The sequence below is a fragment of the Alexandromys fortis genome, unplaced genomic scaffold (genome assembly GCF_014885135.2).
Source record: "Alexandromys fortis isolate MF-2015 unplaced genomic scaffold, M_Fortis_MF-2015_v1.1 scaffold_217, whole genome shotgun sequence".
Lineage (NCBI taxonomy): Eukaryota > Metazoa > Chordata > Mammalia > Rodentia > Cricetidae > Alexandromys > Alexandromys fortis.
Window position 1 is genome coordinate 177,694 of NW_026068098.1, and position 17,595 is coordinate 195,288.

Here is a 17,595-nt window from a genome sequence, read left to right on the forward strand (position 1 = left end):
CCAGAACAAGGGCTCCCCACCCTCAAGCCCCGTACAGACACACTGGGAATGAAAACGTCACAGTTTCTTTAATCTGCACAAAATTCCAGAAAACAGCTCCGCTTTTCTCAACTCCCCTTCACCAGTCTCCCAGTCCATCGGTCCCCAACTCAGCCACGGCAGCTCTTTGGAACTAGACGTACCTAGGTCCTCTGGCAGCACACTAAGATGGGCCCAGTGGGGTGGCCCGGCTTTGTGCCGGGCCAAGGCAGCGACAGCAAGTGCCTGATCCAGAAGAACCCACTGTCTGCGAAGGCTGAGGGCCAGCAGCCCCAGAAGATGGCCCCGAAATATGAAGATCACAGGGAGAAGCCTCCGCTAAGCCCTGGAGTCCTCTGCGGCACAAGGCTGGGCTCCAGGGGAGTGGGAAAAGGCAGGCAGCGGGTGAGGTGGGCCTGGGCAGACAGCAGCCCCCTTTGCGCCTTGGGGACTGAGGTCCAGAGGGGCTGGCTACACTGCCAAAAGCCCGTGGAGGCACTACGGGCGATACATGGCAAAGGCCAGGAGACTGAGGAGCAGGGTGAAGCCGGCCAGGCCCAGGGTGGCTGTCAGGGGAAAGAAGGGCCGGTACTGGATCTGGCAGTACCAAAGCAGGAGCAGCAGCAGAAGCAGCAGGGGCAACAGAAGACTGCCGATTTCCAGCCCGGAGGGGCCGGGCTCTGACCCTGGTGGGCAAGGGGGATGTGGGGGACCGACTCTCGTGGACACGTGGCAGTGGAGAACGCAGTTGGGGGGGAGGTGGAGGCTGCCCAGTGTCTGGGTGTCGTCTCCTAGCAGTTGGCCTTGGTAGATGAGTCGAACCTGCTGTTCCCGGCCCGGAAACTGGGTCCTGAGGAGAGAGGGACCTGGGTAAGAGAGCAGGCCTCAGGAAGTCCTGGTCCTCTGCTCAGAGGACCGATCCCAACCTTCACCCCTGCACTCTACAAAGCACCCATATCCTGGCCTCTGGGGGTCAGGTTTGAACAGGTTAACAGCTATAGGGTGTAAGTGTCCAGAGAAGACAGTTTTCTCAAACAGAAAATAAGGGTGAGCTTCAAATATCTCTAGTGGCCCTTCTATAGTCACCCCATTTTTAGGATTCTGTTCTTACCCTCTTCCCTGCTTACCTTTTCAAGGAACCGATGGTGTCCTGAGGCCAGGCCCTGGCCACCTGCTCAGAGTCATTGAGAAATTTCAACCGTAGCACTAGGGGTTCCTGCAGGGAGTCAGGAGGTGGTGCTGTTGCTGTGACCTCGGAGTCAGGTTCTGGATGTGCTGATGGACTTCTGTGTCTCAGGCTGGGGCTCTCAGCCCCTGGGGCCTCCTCTCTGATGCTGTCTGTGGCTGCCATGGCTTCACTGGGCTGTGCTGGGGTTGCGGTGGTCCCTGACGGCTGTGGCAGGGGGTCTGTATTCTCAGTGGTATGTGTTGAGACCCAGGCAAGGGCCAGCACCAGAAGGCAGGCAAGCACCGAAAAAAGGACAGTCACCTCATCGCCTACTCCTTCAATCAAGGCCATGGCACCTGAGTTGCCAGAGGTGCTACCGAGCTAAAGAAGCACAAGGATTGATGAGAGGCTGCTTTCTGACCAGAAGTCACCCCGACTTCAACAAGCCCTTGAATCCATTGTGCTACAACCCTCCCACCGTTCCAGTTATTCTGTCTTCTTACCTACCCCAGGATACAGACTGGTCCAGCATCCTGTAGTCCCAAATTTGCTTTCTTGTTTTGTCCCTTTCCATCACCAGAGTCTAAGTCTTAAATTTGCTGTCTGAGTTCTAGGTCTTCATTCAGCTCCCCAATTCACCCAAACCTTATATCCAAGTAAGGGCCTTGCTCTTCTAAGCGATCCTTCCTAAATTTAGCCTCCATCAAACTTTACCCAAAAGCTTACCTATACTTTTGTCCACTTCATCCCAAAATTCACTCCTTCACCTATTCCCAGCAAAGCTCATCTGATGCCCTGTCCTTTAAGTTTCTCTTCTCGACGTAAGGGTCTCCTATAGCCCCTAACACTCCCCTTTACCATCTACCCAAACCCCACCCACAACACACAGAGCTTCCCAAAGCTTCCCAGACAATGCTAAACGTCAAACTCCGCCCTTGGCCAATCTGGAGCCTAGGGAGTTCAGTTGCCTACCCAGCTCGGCCCCTTCTTGGGTCCACCCAAACCCCACCCCACAGTAGCCCTACTCAGCGCCTGTGGGGGCAACCTTGCCAAACCCAGAGATCTCCAGACCCTTGATCCTTCCGGAGAACCTAGACTTAGCTCTCCCCACCCCCACTGCTCCATCACTCCTTCCATCAGCCCGCCTCCCTCCTCCCCCCCCCTCCCAGCAGCAGGAGGGCACCAGAGATCTCGGGGCGGGGCGTGCAAAGCGCAGCTGTGGCCTAGGGCGACAGGGTGGGCGCGGTCACACGCGGCGACTCACCGCCCAACTCCCGCAGCTCCATCTCGGCCCCTCGGGCACTTCCGGGCCGGAGGCACCGAGGTCGCAGACACCTGAGGTCCCTCTCCTTCCCCGCGGCTGCGACCCGGGAGCATTGTGGGAATTGTAGTCCGCCCTGATTAGTTCCCGCCCTCCGCCCTAGGGACCCACGTCCCGGCTGGACCAGCTGTTCCCGGTACCCGCAGATCGTTGATGGCCCGCGGGGACGACCCTAGGGGTTGTGCTTGTCCACAGAGAATTGGTCAGCCACGACAACCTCCCACTCCGCCACTAGCTGCTGGGGCATCTGTCACTCCCGACACCAACGTCAGCCTTCAGCACGTCAGAGCACCCGTGTTGGTGATGCAGTGAAGAAGACTCTAGAGAACTCAGGTGGCCACTTACCCGGACCTTGCCTACTGTCACAGTGGACGTCAGAAAGCATCTTGGTTTTCTAAATTGACTCTGTGACTCTGTATCCGAGAAGGCGTGGGTTGCCTGCCTCATTCGCTAGGGAGAATGCCTAACCCCAGCTGCTCCCTTTCCAGGCCTCTCCTCCTTTGCTCCTGCATCTTGCCCCTATGGGATTGTAAAATTGGCATAGACTTTGGAACAGAGCACACATCCTAAGGCCTCTCGTAGGCTCATCAGCTACATAATCTCTGGTGGGTTATTAAATCTCTGAACAAGTATAATTCTTTTAAGTCAGTTGTAAGGAAGAAATTTGATATTTTATTAAATAAGTATTTCAGCTATGTAAAATATATGTCACTGTATTTCAAACGTCTAGTATTAGTGCATTTGCTTCACTCAAACCTAAACTGAGAAACTAGCTAAATATGGCGGCATATCCCTGTAAACCCAGCACTAAGAGTTTGAGGTAGGAAGATTTGAAACCGCCTTTGACCACCCACCAACACTCTGTCTCATTCCCCAACATCTAAGAAAAAAAATGTTTCAGCACAGAGGATGTCAAGGTAGACCTGTGACAGCTAATCTCTGCAGATTCTTCCTTACTCCTCTGACCCCAAATAGTCACAGACATCTTGAATTGTGAATTTTATAGAGCAGTTTTTGCTTGGGAGTTTGAACATGCATGTGTGTATACGTGTGTGATGCACGCATGTGAATGTACACACATACAGGATTTATTTGTCTCTGCTCCCCTATGCTAGGGTTACAAGCACTGGCAGCTATGCCAGGCTTTTGACATGAATGCTGTGCCCTCAAATTGAGGTCCTCATGTTTGCAAAGTTCTAATTATTAAAAATAGATTTATGTATTATATTTGTATGTATGTTTACCTGAATGAATATATATATATATATATATATGTATATATATATATATATATATATATTCACTGTGTGCATTACTGGTGTCTCTGGAAGTCAGAAGAGGACATTAGATCACCTAGTACTGGAGTTACAGGCAGGTACTAGAGTTACAGTTTTTAGGGGCCATGTGAGTGCTGGGAACCGAACCAGGTCCTCTGCTAGCACTACTAGCAAGAGTAGCAAGCTCAACAAGCACAGCAAGTGCTACTCTTAACTTCCGAGTCATCTCTCCAACCCATACAGGCCAGTCGTTCTTTCTTTCTTTCTTTCTTTCTTTCTTTCTTTCTTTCTTTCTTTCTTTCTTTCTTTCTTTCTTTCTTTCTTTTTTGGTTTATTGAAACAGTGTTTCTTTGTGTAGCCTGGTCTGCTGGTCTGTCCAAGAACTCACTTTGTAGACCAGGCTGGCCTCAAACTCAGAGAGATCACCTGCCTCTGCCTCATGAGTGCTTGGGATTAAAGGTGTGCACCACCACCACCTGGCCAAAGACACTAGCATTACTTAGAATTATAAAACATAAGAACTATATGTTTCTGTGAGAAAAGCTATGTTTTCTGTTTAATCACTTTATTTTTTCAGAGTAAGACCATAAAATTGACAAGACATTGCTAAAGCCATACAAACAGAAACACCCACCATTCTGTAGTTTGAGAGGTCCAAGTTTTTCTTAGTTTGCACTTGATCCTTTGGAAAGTAAGAGACATGTAGGAAGGAGCAGAGATATGTAGAAAGTCAAAGATAGGCAGTTTTATTTTGGGAAAAAGTCCAGGTTGGTCTGAGAAGTGGGAACAAATGTAAAAAAAATAAACAAAAAACAATATGTGGGCAGGAAATATGCTTAGCAGTTAAGCGCAGTGGCATGTCTGCTCTTTCAAAGGACCTAGGCTCATTTCTCAGTGCCCAGATGGCAACTCAAAACTATCTGTAATTTTAGTTTTAGAGGAACCGGACCTCCACAGGCATCAGGTATTTGCCTGCACGTAATGCACATCTATACACGTAAGAAAAATAACATTCTGGGGGGGGGCTGGAGAGATGGCTCAGTGGTTAAGAGCATTGCCTGCTCCTCCAAAGGTCCTGAGTTCAATTCCCAGCAACCACATGGTGGCTCACAGCCATCTATAGTGAGATCTGGTGCCCTCTTCTGGCATACAAACATACATGGAAGGAATGTTGTATGCATAATAAATAAATAAATCTTTAAAAAAAAGAGAAAAATAACATTCTGAAAGACAATGTGTGTAGCTGTGTGCATGTGGCATTCAGTGCTAGAGCATTTGCCTAGCATGTTTAATAAGGTCCTGTAGTCCAACCCTAGGACCAGAAAAAAAGAGGGGGCAGGGCATGTATCAATGGTGAAATGACCCACTTGAAATAGTTATTGATAACCTTGACAACCATTTTCTTTTTCGAGACAGGGTTTCTTTGTAGCTTTGGAGCCTGTCCTGGCACTCGCTCTGTAGATCAGGCTGGCCTCGAACTCACAGAGATACGCCTGCCCCTGCCTTCCAAGTGCTGGAATTAAAGACATGTGCCACCACTGTCCAGCCAACAAACATATTAAGATATTAAAAGTTTTAAGTTTTTGGACTAGGTGGTGGTAGTGAGTGTCTTTAATTCCAGCACTCAGGAGGCAGAGGCAGAAGGATCTCAGTGAGTTCGATGCCAGTCTGGTCTACATAGTGAATTCCAGGATAGCCAAGGATACACAGAGAAACCCTGTCTTGAAGAAGAAAAAGAAAAGTTTTTGTTTTTATTGATGTTAGACCAAGAGCAGGCATGTGTCTCTGAAACCTCTTGGTGTCCAAGCCCAGGGCTACAAAGTTTTAAAGGGCAAAACCCACAAAGACTATAATTCACATCAAAATTAGATGAGGGTCATAGTAACCTTGAAACGTTTATTTCTGGCAAAGTATGGTAATTATTTCAAACATAACATGACAATTAATTTTTTGTTTTGTTTTGGAGACAGTTTCTCTGTATAGCCCTGGCTGCCCTGGAACTTGCTTTGTATATTGAACTGGCCTCAAACTCATTTAGATTCCCCTGCTTCTCCCTAGTGTTGGGACTAAAAGCATGCACCACCATGCCAGGCTCACAATTTCTATTTATATTGCCTTTAGTTATTTTAGTTTAATCATTTTGGCTAATATAACTGGACCATGGTTGAGGCCATGGAAATCTCAAATGTGTTGCCAAGGCAGACATGGTTGTTGGGGATAGAGGACTGAGAAATAGACAGGCAAACACAAGCTAAATAAAGTAGAGACAGAATGGCGTTACCTCACTCATTTCAATAGTATTCAGAAGATACCTGGGTGAACCACTGTTCTTTGTTGTGCTTTGTTTTGTTGTTGTTCTTTCTTTTTTTTTTAATTTTTTTTTTTGAGATAGGGTTAACAGTCCTAGCTGTCCTGGAACTTGCTCTGTAGACCAAGCTGGCCTGAAGATTAAAGGTGATTTGGTTTTTTGAGATAGTCTCATTAAATAGCCCAGGCTGTCCTTGAACTCCTGATCTTCCTACTCCACCTCCACTGTGCTAGGATAACAGGTGTTCATCATGATACCTGTCATACTCTAGCAAATTATTCCACTGGGTCACTCCCTTGCACTTGCACAGGTCACCTCTTGGAGGTTTGGTGAATCTGCCTTGGGGATGTGGATTAATTAGCACCGGAACCTTGAAGGAAGCTCTCTAGCCATAGTAGGGGACAAGATAGACAAGGGGGTAGGACAAGAAAAATTATGAGCCCCATGTGGGTTCTGGTGAATTTCGGTAATGAACCAATGAAGTCTCCTCAGTTTGGCAGGGGAAGGTATTTTGGGAGAGGGCTATCACTGGGAGATAAGAATTGGGACATATTGTTTCTAAGCGTCATTTGCAGGGCCCTCTGGTGAAACTCAGGGAGAACTGGAAATAGGAGCAAGGGAACCCGTCCCTGTCTCCCAGCCACACAGCTAGCAGTGGAGACCCGGGCAGAGAGCCAGGGAAGAGAACCAAGGCACGATCCCTAGGGCTGACCTCGAGGCCTGGGGACAGAGGTGCTGGTGCTGCACCAAAAGAGGGTGGCGCCGTTGGGCCTGTGCGAGCTACTTGGCCAATCAGCCCCATTTATCAGCACCCTCGGGCGAAGGGAACTGTTCGGAGTGGGCCAGGGATTCCACACCGGTCTAGAGCAGCGCAGAGGTGAAAAGGCAGCTGGCCAGTCGTGGGGACAGCGCGGTCGTGTCCCCAGGCGGGTGGCCTCGAGGCGCCGAGGGATAGGGGGGTGGGGGGGAACGAGCGAGCGGGCAGAAGGGCCTAGGCGGGTGGGTGGGGCCGCGCGTCGCGGCCAACGCGCGGCTCTTGGGGGTGGAGGCTGCTGAGCCTGAGCGAGAGAGGGGCGGGGGCGCAGGGCGACGCGCTGGAGGGGCGGGGGCGGGGGCGGTTGGGAGGGGGGCTCGGCTGCGTGTGCCGGAGCCGGCGGGGGCGGCGGTGCGTGCGCATGACGCGGGGGGAGGGCCCGGGCCGCGCGCTCCCGGTCCCGTTGTTGTTGCCGCTGGAGGCAGCTCCGAGGCGGCGGGATCTCGGCGCCGGTAAACGCCGGGCGGCGGCCCCAGCGTGCGCGGCCGCGCCTTCTGGCCTCGGCTCCGGGCCTCATGCGCTAGCCCGGCGCCGCGCGCTTCACAGTTCGGGTCCAGCCAGCGCCGCGCGCCCGCGCGCCCGCTCGCCGCCGCCACCGCGCCGCCCCGGGCCCTGGCTGGGCCCGTTTCGGGCCCCGCGGCTCCGGAGCCATGAACTTCCAGGCGGGCGGGGGCCAGAGTCCTCAACAGCAGCAGAGCCTGGCGGCGCCGGGGGGCGGCGGCGGTGGTGGCGGAGCGGGGGGCGGCGGGCAGTTCGGCGGCGCGGGGCCGGGAGCCGGGGGTGGCGGCCCCTCGCAGCAGCTGTCCGGCGGGCCCCCCCAACAGTTCGCGCTCTCTAACTCGGCCGCTATCCGGGCGGAGATCCAGCGCTTCGAGTCTGTACACCCCAACATCTACGCCATCTACGATCTGATCGAGCGCATCGAGGATTTGGCGCTGCAGAACCAGATTCGAGAGCACGTCATCTCCATCGAGGGTGAGCGGAGCCGGGGGGCTGCGGGAGCTGGGGCGCGGTGGCCTTTGCAGCGCTGGCGGGGGCACTCCACGGCTCGGGCCCGGCCCCTCTCTGGCGCTCAGGGGTCTTGTGGAGCTGAGGTTCGCGGTTTGCTAATTGGCGCTGCAGAGCCCCAGCTGGTCCAGGTTTTTCCATGTCTTAGCCAGGAACACTTTTTTTTTTTTGGGGGGGGGGGGTCCGTCTTGAGCTAGTGGACACGCTTTTTGCTCTTCGTGACCCAGGAGGTGAAGGTGGTGTTGCTCCAAGGACTGATGCACTCTGAGTCGCCCAGGGCCTTGGGGCCACATCTGGCCAGGCTTCACCGGGCCGGGTGGGCGCGAGGGAAGACCTTGGTGGGTCGTGAAGGTGGGGCTGATGCTCGGGAATAATTTTAGCTGATGCCCTGGCTCTGGCCGGCAGTAGGGGTAGAGGATCAGAACCTCGGATTAGTGGATGGCAGCCTTCCTGGGCCGCTCCCGCAGGCTTCGGAGGGTGGCGCACCCCGCGGCGCCCTCTCCCGACGCACACCCACCCCCACGCTTCTGCGGCCCGGAGGGCGCGGGCCTGGCCTGGCGCAGGGCTGGGGAGCTGTGGCCGTGTGGGAGGCGCTGGATGGTCCCTCTGCGCGCTGTCAGTGTCCTCTAACCCCCAGGACATTCATGCCTGCTTACCGTGGAGGTATATACATGGGGCTACTGGATGCTGACTGACCTCCAGGGAGGTCGGACCTGGATATAGGGACTATAAACTCCAGACCATTCGCTGCTCCAAACAATGGTCCTTCCTGTGGGCACTTAGGTCATGAACTGGGGCCGCAGAAGGGCACATTAATTGGGGGCACACTGCTGGCATGGAGCCCCACTACCTCTGGTGCGGTGGAGGCCGGCTGGCAGTAGCAACAGGCACCCCAGTGGCAGTGTTGACCTTCTAGCCAGCTTGGACAGATGGGCCTTGCCCTGGTCCATCTGCTTTCTTTTCCAACTCTGCTTGAAGGGGGACGCCCACCAGCAGGAGGTGGGTTCTGCCTTAGTGGCAATGCAGGGAGAGCCAAGGCCAGTTGCTGCTGACATGGGGTTGAGAAGGGTATGCCCACTCTTTGGGCCCTATAGTTCAGATCCTGTTCCCAGCTTCATGTTGTGTGAGACTTTGGAGCCCTCTGTACTTGAACATCCCTGTTTTGCTTTTCTATTGTATCCATCGCTGATGAGTCTTGAATCTTACTTAGGTGTGTAGACAACTCCCCCTCCCCTTGATCTGGGCCCCTTTTGTTGTAACATCCCCTTCTGACTTCCTTTTGATCTTTTCCCAGACTGCTTCTTCTCTCTCAAGGCAGAGTTCACTGTGAACTAATTAGGTGACAGAAAAAACTCATTAACATTGGATTTGAGTAAATGGCCTGATTCACTGCTGTGGTTGGAGACTGGGAGGTGACATTTGTGTGTGCCCAGGGTCTTCAGAAGAGATTCAGAGAGGGTGAGGCCAGAAGAAGCTGTTCTCTGTTCTGGAGGAAGTACGAACTCCCAAGATGATTTCCCTTGCCTTTTTGGGAGGATGAAGCAACTTACTGGATAGCCACCAGTGTGTGTAGTGTGTGTGTGTGTGTGTGTGTGTGTGTGTCTGTGTATTAGCTGAACCAGAGACTTTCCAGAGCAGGGAGAAGACAGGCTGAGTGGGCGCCACATCTAATTCCTGTTTATTAGTATTATTAGTGACCTAAGTCACTCTTACATATCAGAGTGGTCATGTTCTGTGCAAGTCATGGTCCTGGGAAGTACTTGGTTTGGTTTTTAGCTCTGTCTTGAGTTCAGCATGATAGGCAACATTTCCACTCCTGGAGCCCTCCCCCAGACTAACTTCCCCATTGTGGTTTGGAAGTACCCTACCATTCCATCTGCTTTGCCTGGAAGCTTTATGTCACCATCATGAAATCCTGGGACCTGATGATCACTGTCACCAGACTGACCCAGCTGCTTCCCAAACGCCAAGCCTCAGCTCTGTTGTCTGCTCCCTGTCCCTGCCACCCTGCTCTCTGGAGAAGAGTCCTAGCACCTTCTTCCACTTTCCCCTTCTGGGCCTCTCCTGGGAGTCTTTTTTTGTTTTTTTTTTTTTAACCCCCACCCTGCTGGCTTTCACATTTCTATCGCCCCAGCTTTTCCACTGTAGGCAGGCTACAAAAAAAAAAAAAAAAAAAAGGCCCAAACCCAACCCACCAGACTCCTCCACTGTTCAGCCCTGTAACGCTTCCTGCGGTAGAATTCTCCATCTGCCTAACCATATTGATCTGTCCTACAAGGCAGTGTTCCCACCTTGCCCAGAGTAGGAAGATAGTAGCATCTTGGGTTTGTCCTTGTTCTTTCTGTTTAGACTGAGCCCCCTAAGCCCAGCAGACCTAGACTATTACATAAACACAGAGTTGCCGGGAGCCTCTGTTTCCTTGTGCAAAAGGCTGTCGTTTCACCTGGCTTCACTTATCTTTGGCGAAGGGCTTATTTGTCTTATCAGAGGGTGACAGCCGAAACTATTTATAACATTAAAATTCCTTTCCTAGTCAAGAGAGAACACCTGCCCATCACTAGGCCCCAGGGAATGAAAGAAGCACCCACCAGGAGCCAGCTTTGGGGCCTGGAAGACATACTGCACGCAGGACCTCTGACCCACTCTGCCTTGCCAGTGAGAAACCAAGGCTCAGAGAAGGGAGGGACTAATGCTAACCCAGCCAGACAAGTGGCTTGTGATCAGCACACTCTCCCAAAGAAGAGTTCCCCCAACTTACAGGAGTCTCCTGGCTGTAGAAGGAAAAATGCAGGGACAGCGGGGCTTCAGTTGATGGCAGTGAGTGGGGGCCAGGGAGACACTAGACCTCGCCATCCAGGAGCCCAGAGAAGGTACTGGGAGATGCGACTCCAGTGCTTTAGGAAGACAGCCTTGGGCAGGTGTGTGCCTGTGGGGCAGTGGGGCCTGGAAGTAGACAGTACCTAAGTGTGCATGCCATATGGCCACTGTTGTGTTTGCATGGAACCCCTTTGTTTTCCACTGGGAGAAGTTCCTTCGAGCATTCCTGTCCATCTTCTTGGATTGTTCTCAGCCTCATTCGTGCAGTTCCCATTCTGCCTGCCTTCCTACCCAGACTGTGGCTTAAATGATATCCCAAAGGGCGGATCTCTGTGAGTTCGAGGCCAGCCTGGTTTACAAGAGCTAGTTCCAGGGCAGGCTTCAAAGCCACAGAGAAACCCTGTCTCGAAAAACAAAAACAAACAAACAAACAAAAAGATATCCCAAAGGAACTGGGAGGAAGAGATTATGGGCTTCTTCCTGTTTGCATCAAGCCTCTGCTAGACAGAGAAGGGGCCAGGTGTATTGAGAAAGCCCAGAGGAAGCAGGAAGAGGGTTCCAGCCATAGTCCCCGCATGACTCTCCTTGGGTGTTATGACTGCATATTCCCATTGTCCTGCGATTTCTCTTAGCATATCTCTGCCATAAGGAAGGGACATGGAAGCTAGTTCCATTTAGAAACAGGAAGCGCCTGAGCGCCTAACTTTACTGATTATTCTGGGTAGTCTCCACCTGGCCAGGATTCTCACCACAGGATCTGTTGTCTTGTGCAATGCTAGGCTTTCCCCAGCGGCCCCAATTGCAGGTCAGGAATGAGCTGGAACCTACATCTGTCTGTAATTCCTACAGTTAGCTATTTTAGTGGGGAAGGCCTATTGGGGGCATGGCTGCTTATGTAGAACTTTGCACACAAGGGTTCTAGGAATTCTGAAAAAGAGGATACCCCTGTGGGGTGCTGGTAGGCAGCAAAAAGTGTATTTGTTCCCAATCCATCTCTTTAACTCCTACTGGGTGGCCCAGTTGCATCTGGGACCTCAGAATACTGGAGTACAAAGGCAAGAAAGGAGAGGAGACATGGTAACAGCTGCCCTGGGATGGCTCAGCAGGCAGGAGGTATCTGAGGGCACCGGCATGGTGTAGCTCTGAAGCTGTTTTTTTTTTTTTAAACTAAGGTAAAGCTGGGAGACCTGCTTCAGAGCTAGAAGGGACAAGTGGAGGCTCTGCTTCCAGAGTCTTTCGTTCCATTGGCTCCAGGGTCAGTGTCGGCAGTCTCGGCCCCTAAGTACGCCTGCTGTTTTCTTTTCCAGCTCTCACTCTCCTCAGGTGTGAGCTGGGTGTGGTGGGTGGGAGGCTTTCCCACCAGAGGGGACAGGGTTATGTTGGGGTGGTATGAAAACAACATGTATGTGGTAGGATTCAGGGTGTATAGCAAGTTGGTCTCTGTGTCCATAGGGAACAGATGGGTGAAGTGGGCAGGACCCTGGAGAAGGATTTTTTTTTTAATTGAAAAAAATCCTTTTTCATACAATACATTTTGATCGTGGTTTACCCCTTCTTCCTCCCAGGTCCTCTCTACCTCTCAACCCACTCAACTTTATGTTCCTTTCCACTCCTCTTTAAAAAGAAACACATACAACCCTACAAAAACAAACTAAAATATACAAGAAAAAGATCAATAAGACAAAATAAAATTCTCAAACAAAACAGCATGAGGTGAAAAAAAGTCTACAAAAATACCATTGAGTTTGTTTGGTGTTGGCCAATTATTCCTGGGACATGGGGCCTGCCTTGAAGTGTGGCTAATATACTCCATTTTTCCTTTTCCAGGGAATATGAATGTAGATAGATTCTTGGTTAGGTGTGGGAGCCTGTGTCCACTTCCTCCCCTCAGTACTGGGACCCAGTACTCCTTGAACCTATGAAGGTCACGTGGACACTCTCACAGTCTCTGTGCGTTCACATGTGTGTCAGTCCTGTTGTGTCGGGAAGACACTGTTTCCTTGGCATCATCTCTGGCCTCTGGTTCGTACCGGCTTCCTGTCGCTACTTGTGCATAGCTCCCTGAGGTTTGGAGAAAGGGCTGATAAACGTCCCATTTAGAGCTGAGTGAGCTAAAGTCTCTCTTTCTGCACCTTGTCCAGTTGTGGTTGGGAAAGGAATTTTTATTTATATCCATCTTCCAAGATTGCAGGAAACCACGGGAGTTGGTGCTTCCTTCTGTGTGACATAAGGTGGCCTGGGAGGGTTCAGTCAGGAGTGTGGAGTGGCTTGCGTGAGGGTAGGCCCGTCGCCACGTGTGCATTTGCCTGTGAGTCCTTGGCCGGCTGTTAGCATGTGTCATGTCATGTCATGTGTAGAGGAGCTCTGGCCTTGTCAGGCAGGCATTTCAAAGGCCCATGGGGACTTGGGGAAACACATGCCTGCCTGTTGTTCATTGCCTGAACATCAGCCTGTAATGCCACATCCTCTGTCAGGGGAGCTGAATTTAGTTCCATCTGGTGATGTGCCCCACTGCTGCCCTCCATCTCACAGTGTGTGCCCAGGACAAGGAGCTGCTCGCTTGTCCAGTGGATTCAGCTCTGGGGTGGAGGTGGGACAGGAAGCTGAGCAGGCAGTTGGGGCAGGGGTGTTGCCTGCTAGCTCTCTATGCTCCTTGGTCTTAAACTATGTCCTGAAAGCAAGACAAACTTCCTTGGTATTGCAGTTTCCCCTTGTTTTCCCAAAACATCCTTTCCATTTTGCACATGATATGGCCTGGGACTTAGAATAGCCTCCCAGAGGCCCCCAAATGAGCTACAGGGCCAGGGCCTTGGCCTGCTGTTCCTGCTCCTCACTTGGGAGGACTAAGAAGGCTTGGTCAGATGGGCACATGGTGGCACATGGTTGACCCACATAAATGGCTCCAAGGGAAGTTTTTGAGATTCAAACTTGTGGGGTCTAGTTTGCCATGACTCAGACCTCTTTTTCCCTGCTGTAACTCCCCCCACTTCTCTCTCTCTCTCAAGATTTATTTATTTTAATGTGCATTGGTGTTCTGCCTGCATGTATGTCTGTACAAGGTGCCAGATCCCCTGGAACTGAGTTACCCACAGTTGTGAGCTGCCATTTGGTGCTGGGAATTGAACCTGACTCCTGGAAGAGGGGTCAGTGTTCTTAACCGCTGAGTCATCTCTCAAACCCTCCTGGTGTAATTTTTTTTTCAATTTCTAGACTCTCCAGCTGAAGCATGACACTTGATGTTTTCACTTCCAGTCAGCTGAATGCATGGAGATAGCATAAATGAAGAGATGCCTACCCCCAGAGACATTACAGTGTATATGTGTATATATATATATATATATATATTTAAAATCTCCGTGTGGGCTAGAGAGATGACTCAGCCATTAAGAGCACTGACTTCTTCCAGAGGACCCAGGTTCAATTTCCAGCACCCACATGGCAGCTCACAACTCCAGTTGCAGGGGACCCAACACCTATGGCAAAACACCAATGCACATAAAATAAAAATGAAAAAACACCTCAGCTAGGTAGTAGTAGTGTAGACCTTTAATCCCAGCACTGGGGAGGCAGAGGCAGGCAGATCTCTGTGAGTTCGAGGCCAGCTTGGTCTACCAGAGCTAGTTCCAGGACACTCAGGGCTACACAGAAAAATCCTGTCTTGAAAAAGAATAACAACCCAAAGCCTCATTTGTGCCATCATAGTTGTGTATACCTTTGATTCCAACACTTGGGAGGCAGTTGAATCCATATGAGTTTGAGGCCAGCCTGGTCTATGTTGGAAGTTCCAGCCAGCCAAAGCTTTACAGTGAGACCTTATCTCCAAGTAAATAAATAGTACCAGCCTTGTTTGAAGGACTGAAGAAATGGCTCTGTGGTTAAGGTCCCTTAGTGCTCTTTTAGATGCTGAGTTAAGTTCCCAACATCCGCATCACAATACATAACCTTCTGTAACTACAGTTCTAAGGGATTTGATACCCTCATAGGCCTCAAGCACATATGTGGTACAGTGTGTACATGCACACAGCTTTAGTTGTGTTTCAGTTTCTGTGATAATTCCAAAACCAAAAGCAACTTGGCAAGGAAAGGGTTTATTTCACCTTACAGCTTATATCCCATCTGGAAGGGAAGTCAGCAGTTACTCAAAGCAAGCATCTGGAGAGAGGAATGCTGTTTACTGGCTTGTTCTCCTGGCTTCCATTCAGCTACCTTTCCTTTTTTTCTTTTTTCTTTGTTGTTGTTTTTACTTTTGAGACAGGGTTTCTCTGTAGCCCTGGCTGCCCTGGAACTCACTCTGTAGACCAGGCTGGCCTTGAATTCAGAGATTTGCCTGCCTTTGCCTCCTTAGTGCTGGAATTAAAGGGATACACTACCCCACAGGTTTCAGCTATATTTCTTAAATCTCCCAGGACCATCTGCCTGGGCTTGGCAGCAGTAGGCTGTCAACTGATTGGTGAACCAAGAAAATGTTCCACATGCTTGTCCCAGACCAATCTGATGGGGCATTTTGTCAATTGAGGTTCCTGATCCTCAGATGACTTTAGGTTGTTCACAGAAAAACTATCCAGCACAACTAAAATACTCACATACACAAAAGTCTCTCTCTACTTTTGGTGTTTTTGAGACAGGGTTTCTCTATGTCACCTTGGCTGTTCAGGAACTCACTGTGTAGACCAAGCTGGCCTCAAACCTGAAGATCTGCCTGCCTCTGCCTCCCAAGTGCTGGGATTAAAGGTGTGCATAAAAAAAAAATCTTAGGGGGGCTGGAGAGATGGCTCAGTGGTTAAGAGCATTGCCTGCTCTTCCAAGGGTCCTGAGTTCAATTCCCGGCAACCACATGGTGGCTCACAACCATCTGTAATGAGGTCTGGTGCCCTCTTCTGGCCTGCAGACGTACACACAGACAGAATATTGTATACATAATAAATAAATAAATATAAAAAAAATCTTAGTTAATACATGCTTATGTGCTTAAAAAAAAAGTATGTGTTTATTATACCCAACTGATACAGCACAGGAAGTTTAACTATGACTGTCCTGTCTTCCTACCTAGACATTCTGTCAGGAGCACCTGCCCTGCTTCCTTAGGCTCCTTTCCAGACAAGGTCTCTCATTGAACCTGGCCTCGACGATTCAGCTAACGGCTGGCTGGGAAGTCCCAGGGACTCTCCTGCCTGTGCCACTCTCCCACCGCTGTGATGACCGGCACACGCTACCATACTCAGCTTTTCTGTGTGGGTGGTTGGAACTGAATTCAGGTCCTTACACTTTGTTTCTTTGAGACTCAGTGTGGTCCTAACTGGCCTTGAACTGCTGCTGCTTCGCGGCTTTTTCCTTTCCAAGTGTAGGGGTTACAGGTAGGCAACATCATGTTGGGGTTACAGGTAGGCAACATCATGTTGGCTTTACAAGAAAGATTTATTAGCCAGGCAGTGGTGTTGCACGCCTTTAATCCCAGCACTTGGGAAACAGAAACAGATGGAGCTCTGTGGGTTCGAGGACAGCCTGATCTACAAAGTGAGTTTTAGGACAGCCAGAACTACACAGAGAAACTGTCTTGAAACACCAGAAAGAAAAAAGATTTATTTTATATGCATGAGTGTTTTGCCTGCTAGTATGAATATGCACAATGTGTACATGCCTGGCACCAGTGGAATTGGAGTTATGGATAATTATGAGTTGTCATGTGGGTTCTGGGACCTGAACCCCAGTACTCTGCAAGAGCTACAAGTGCTTAACCACTGAGCCACCTCTCCAGCCACACCCCCCCCCCCCCTTCTTGGCTTTTGTTTTGTTTTGTGGCAGATCCTGCAGTGGGAGAAGAGGAGCCAGAGGTTTGGCGTCTCGTAGTAAGAATCTTTTGTTGATTGGCAGTCCCCTGTGTAGGGAGTGAGGATGCTAGGTCCTTGTTCCTGCTCTGCGTCTGCCTGACTAGGACCTTGAAGGCAGTTTACTTCATGGCTCCGTGCCTCTCTTTCCAGAGTCATATCTCAATTATGTCTACCTAAGAACTGTGCGGTTACAGTATTTAGAACCATCTCATGCTTGTTTTTGGGTCAGGGGTCCTAGCTGCCAACCAGGGGACTGAGGAGGACTACAAGCTCAGTACAGAGCCCTCTCTTTTGAGACTTCTGTGATGTCTCACCTTAAAGCCTACAGGGGCTCATCAATGGAATCGAGTCTGTGGGTGGAAGGAGAGTCTACACATTTGACATGTCTTAATCTTGGTGAGCTTAGAACAGCAGGATCATACATGAGCTAGGCTAGTGCCTGGTACGTAGCCAGCCCATGTTGATGGCAGTCATTTCAGAAGGCTGTGCAGAATCCTATATATGGTAAGTGCACACTGTTTATTACCTAGTTGTACATTTGTCTGATAGTTTCCTTTGGATCGTTTCCCAGATGAAGATGGTAAGATACAGAGTTCGCACATTTTTAGGACTTCTGCCACTGTTCTGACTCCCAGGGGTGGAGATAGCCTTTTCCCTGCCTACTTCCCTGACAGAAGAGGAAAAAATCAAAAAGGAAAAGTTGAAATGGCTTTCCCTGTTTCTACCTATATTTCTTTGATTATAAGCTTATTTGTTTTGCTATTTGATTGTTTTTATTAGGGAGAATCATTAAAGGTTTGTTGGACTAGGGGTGGAATACTTTCTTATCAAACAGAGTCCTGGCCTCCATTCCTGGCAACACACACACACACACACACACACACACACACACACACACACCATTCCTTCTCATTTGATTTAATTATGCTCCTTTGTGCAGGCTCCTTTAGTGTTATTCCTGTATCTGTTCAGGCTTACTATTGAATTGTTTCTCTTTTCTGGGAGTCAAGTCAGCCCTTCTACCCCATACCGAGTT

General features: G+C 50.3%; 2 protein-coding genes across 8 annotated transcripts in view; one reads left to right on the forward strand and one right to left on the reverse strand.

The window, feature by feature from the left end:
- Window positions 1-49: 49 nt before the first annotated feature.
- On the reverse strand, window positions 50-2,575 carry Tmub1 (transmembrane and ubiquitin like domain containing 1). Of its 4 annotated transcripts, none has more exons than XM_050123741.1 (3): window positions 2,451-2,575; window positions 1,146-1,567; window positions 50-868 (listed from the first exon to the last, which is right to left on the reverse strand). In XM_050123741.1, the coding sequence occupies exons 2-3, from the start codon at window positions 1,535-1,537 to the stop codon at window positions 517-519; spliced, it is 744 nt and encodes a 247-aa protein (XP_049979698.1). In that variant the 5' UTR covers window positions 1,538-1,567; window positions 2,451-2,575; the 3' UTR covers window positions 50-516. The 4 variants fall into 4 exon arrangements, with proteins under 4 accessions (XP_049979698.1, XP_049979701.1, XP_049979700.1 ...); XM_050123744.1 differs by lacking the exon at window positions 2,451-2,575 and adding an exon at window positions 1,913-2,283; XM_050123743.1 differs by lacking the exon at window positions 2,451-2,575 and adding an exon at window positions 1,694-1,906.
- A 4,373-nt stretch (window positions 2,576-6,948) lies between these two features.
- Window positions 6,949-17,595, forward strand: part of Agap3 (ArfGAP with GTPase domain, ankyrin repeat and PH domain 3) — a 50,952-nt gene continuing 40,305 nt past the window's right edge. Inside the window, exon 1 of one of the 4 annotated variants that reach the window (XM_050123680.1) lies at window positions 6,949-6,969. Coding sequence is in view for 3 of the 4 variants with exons in the window: in XM_050123684.1 (XP_049979641.1) it covers window positions 7,557-7,881 (325 nt within the window). In the remaining variant the exon portion in view is untranslated. Of the gene's footprint in view, window positions 6,970-7,314; window positions 7,882-17,595 lie in introns of those variants that run through there. The other 3 variants (XM_050123684.1, XM_050123678.1, XM_050123679.1) reach the window with 3 other exon arrangements.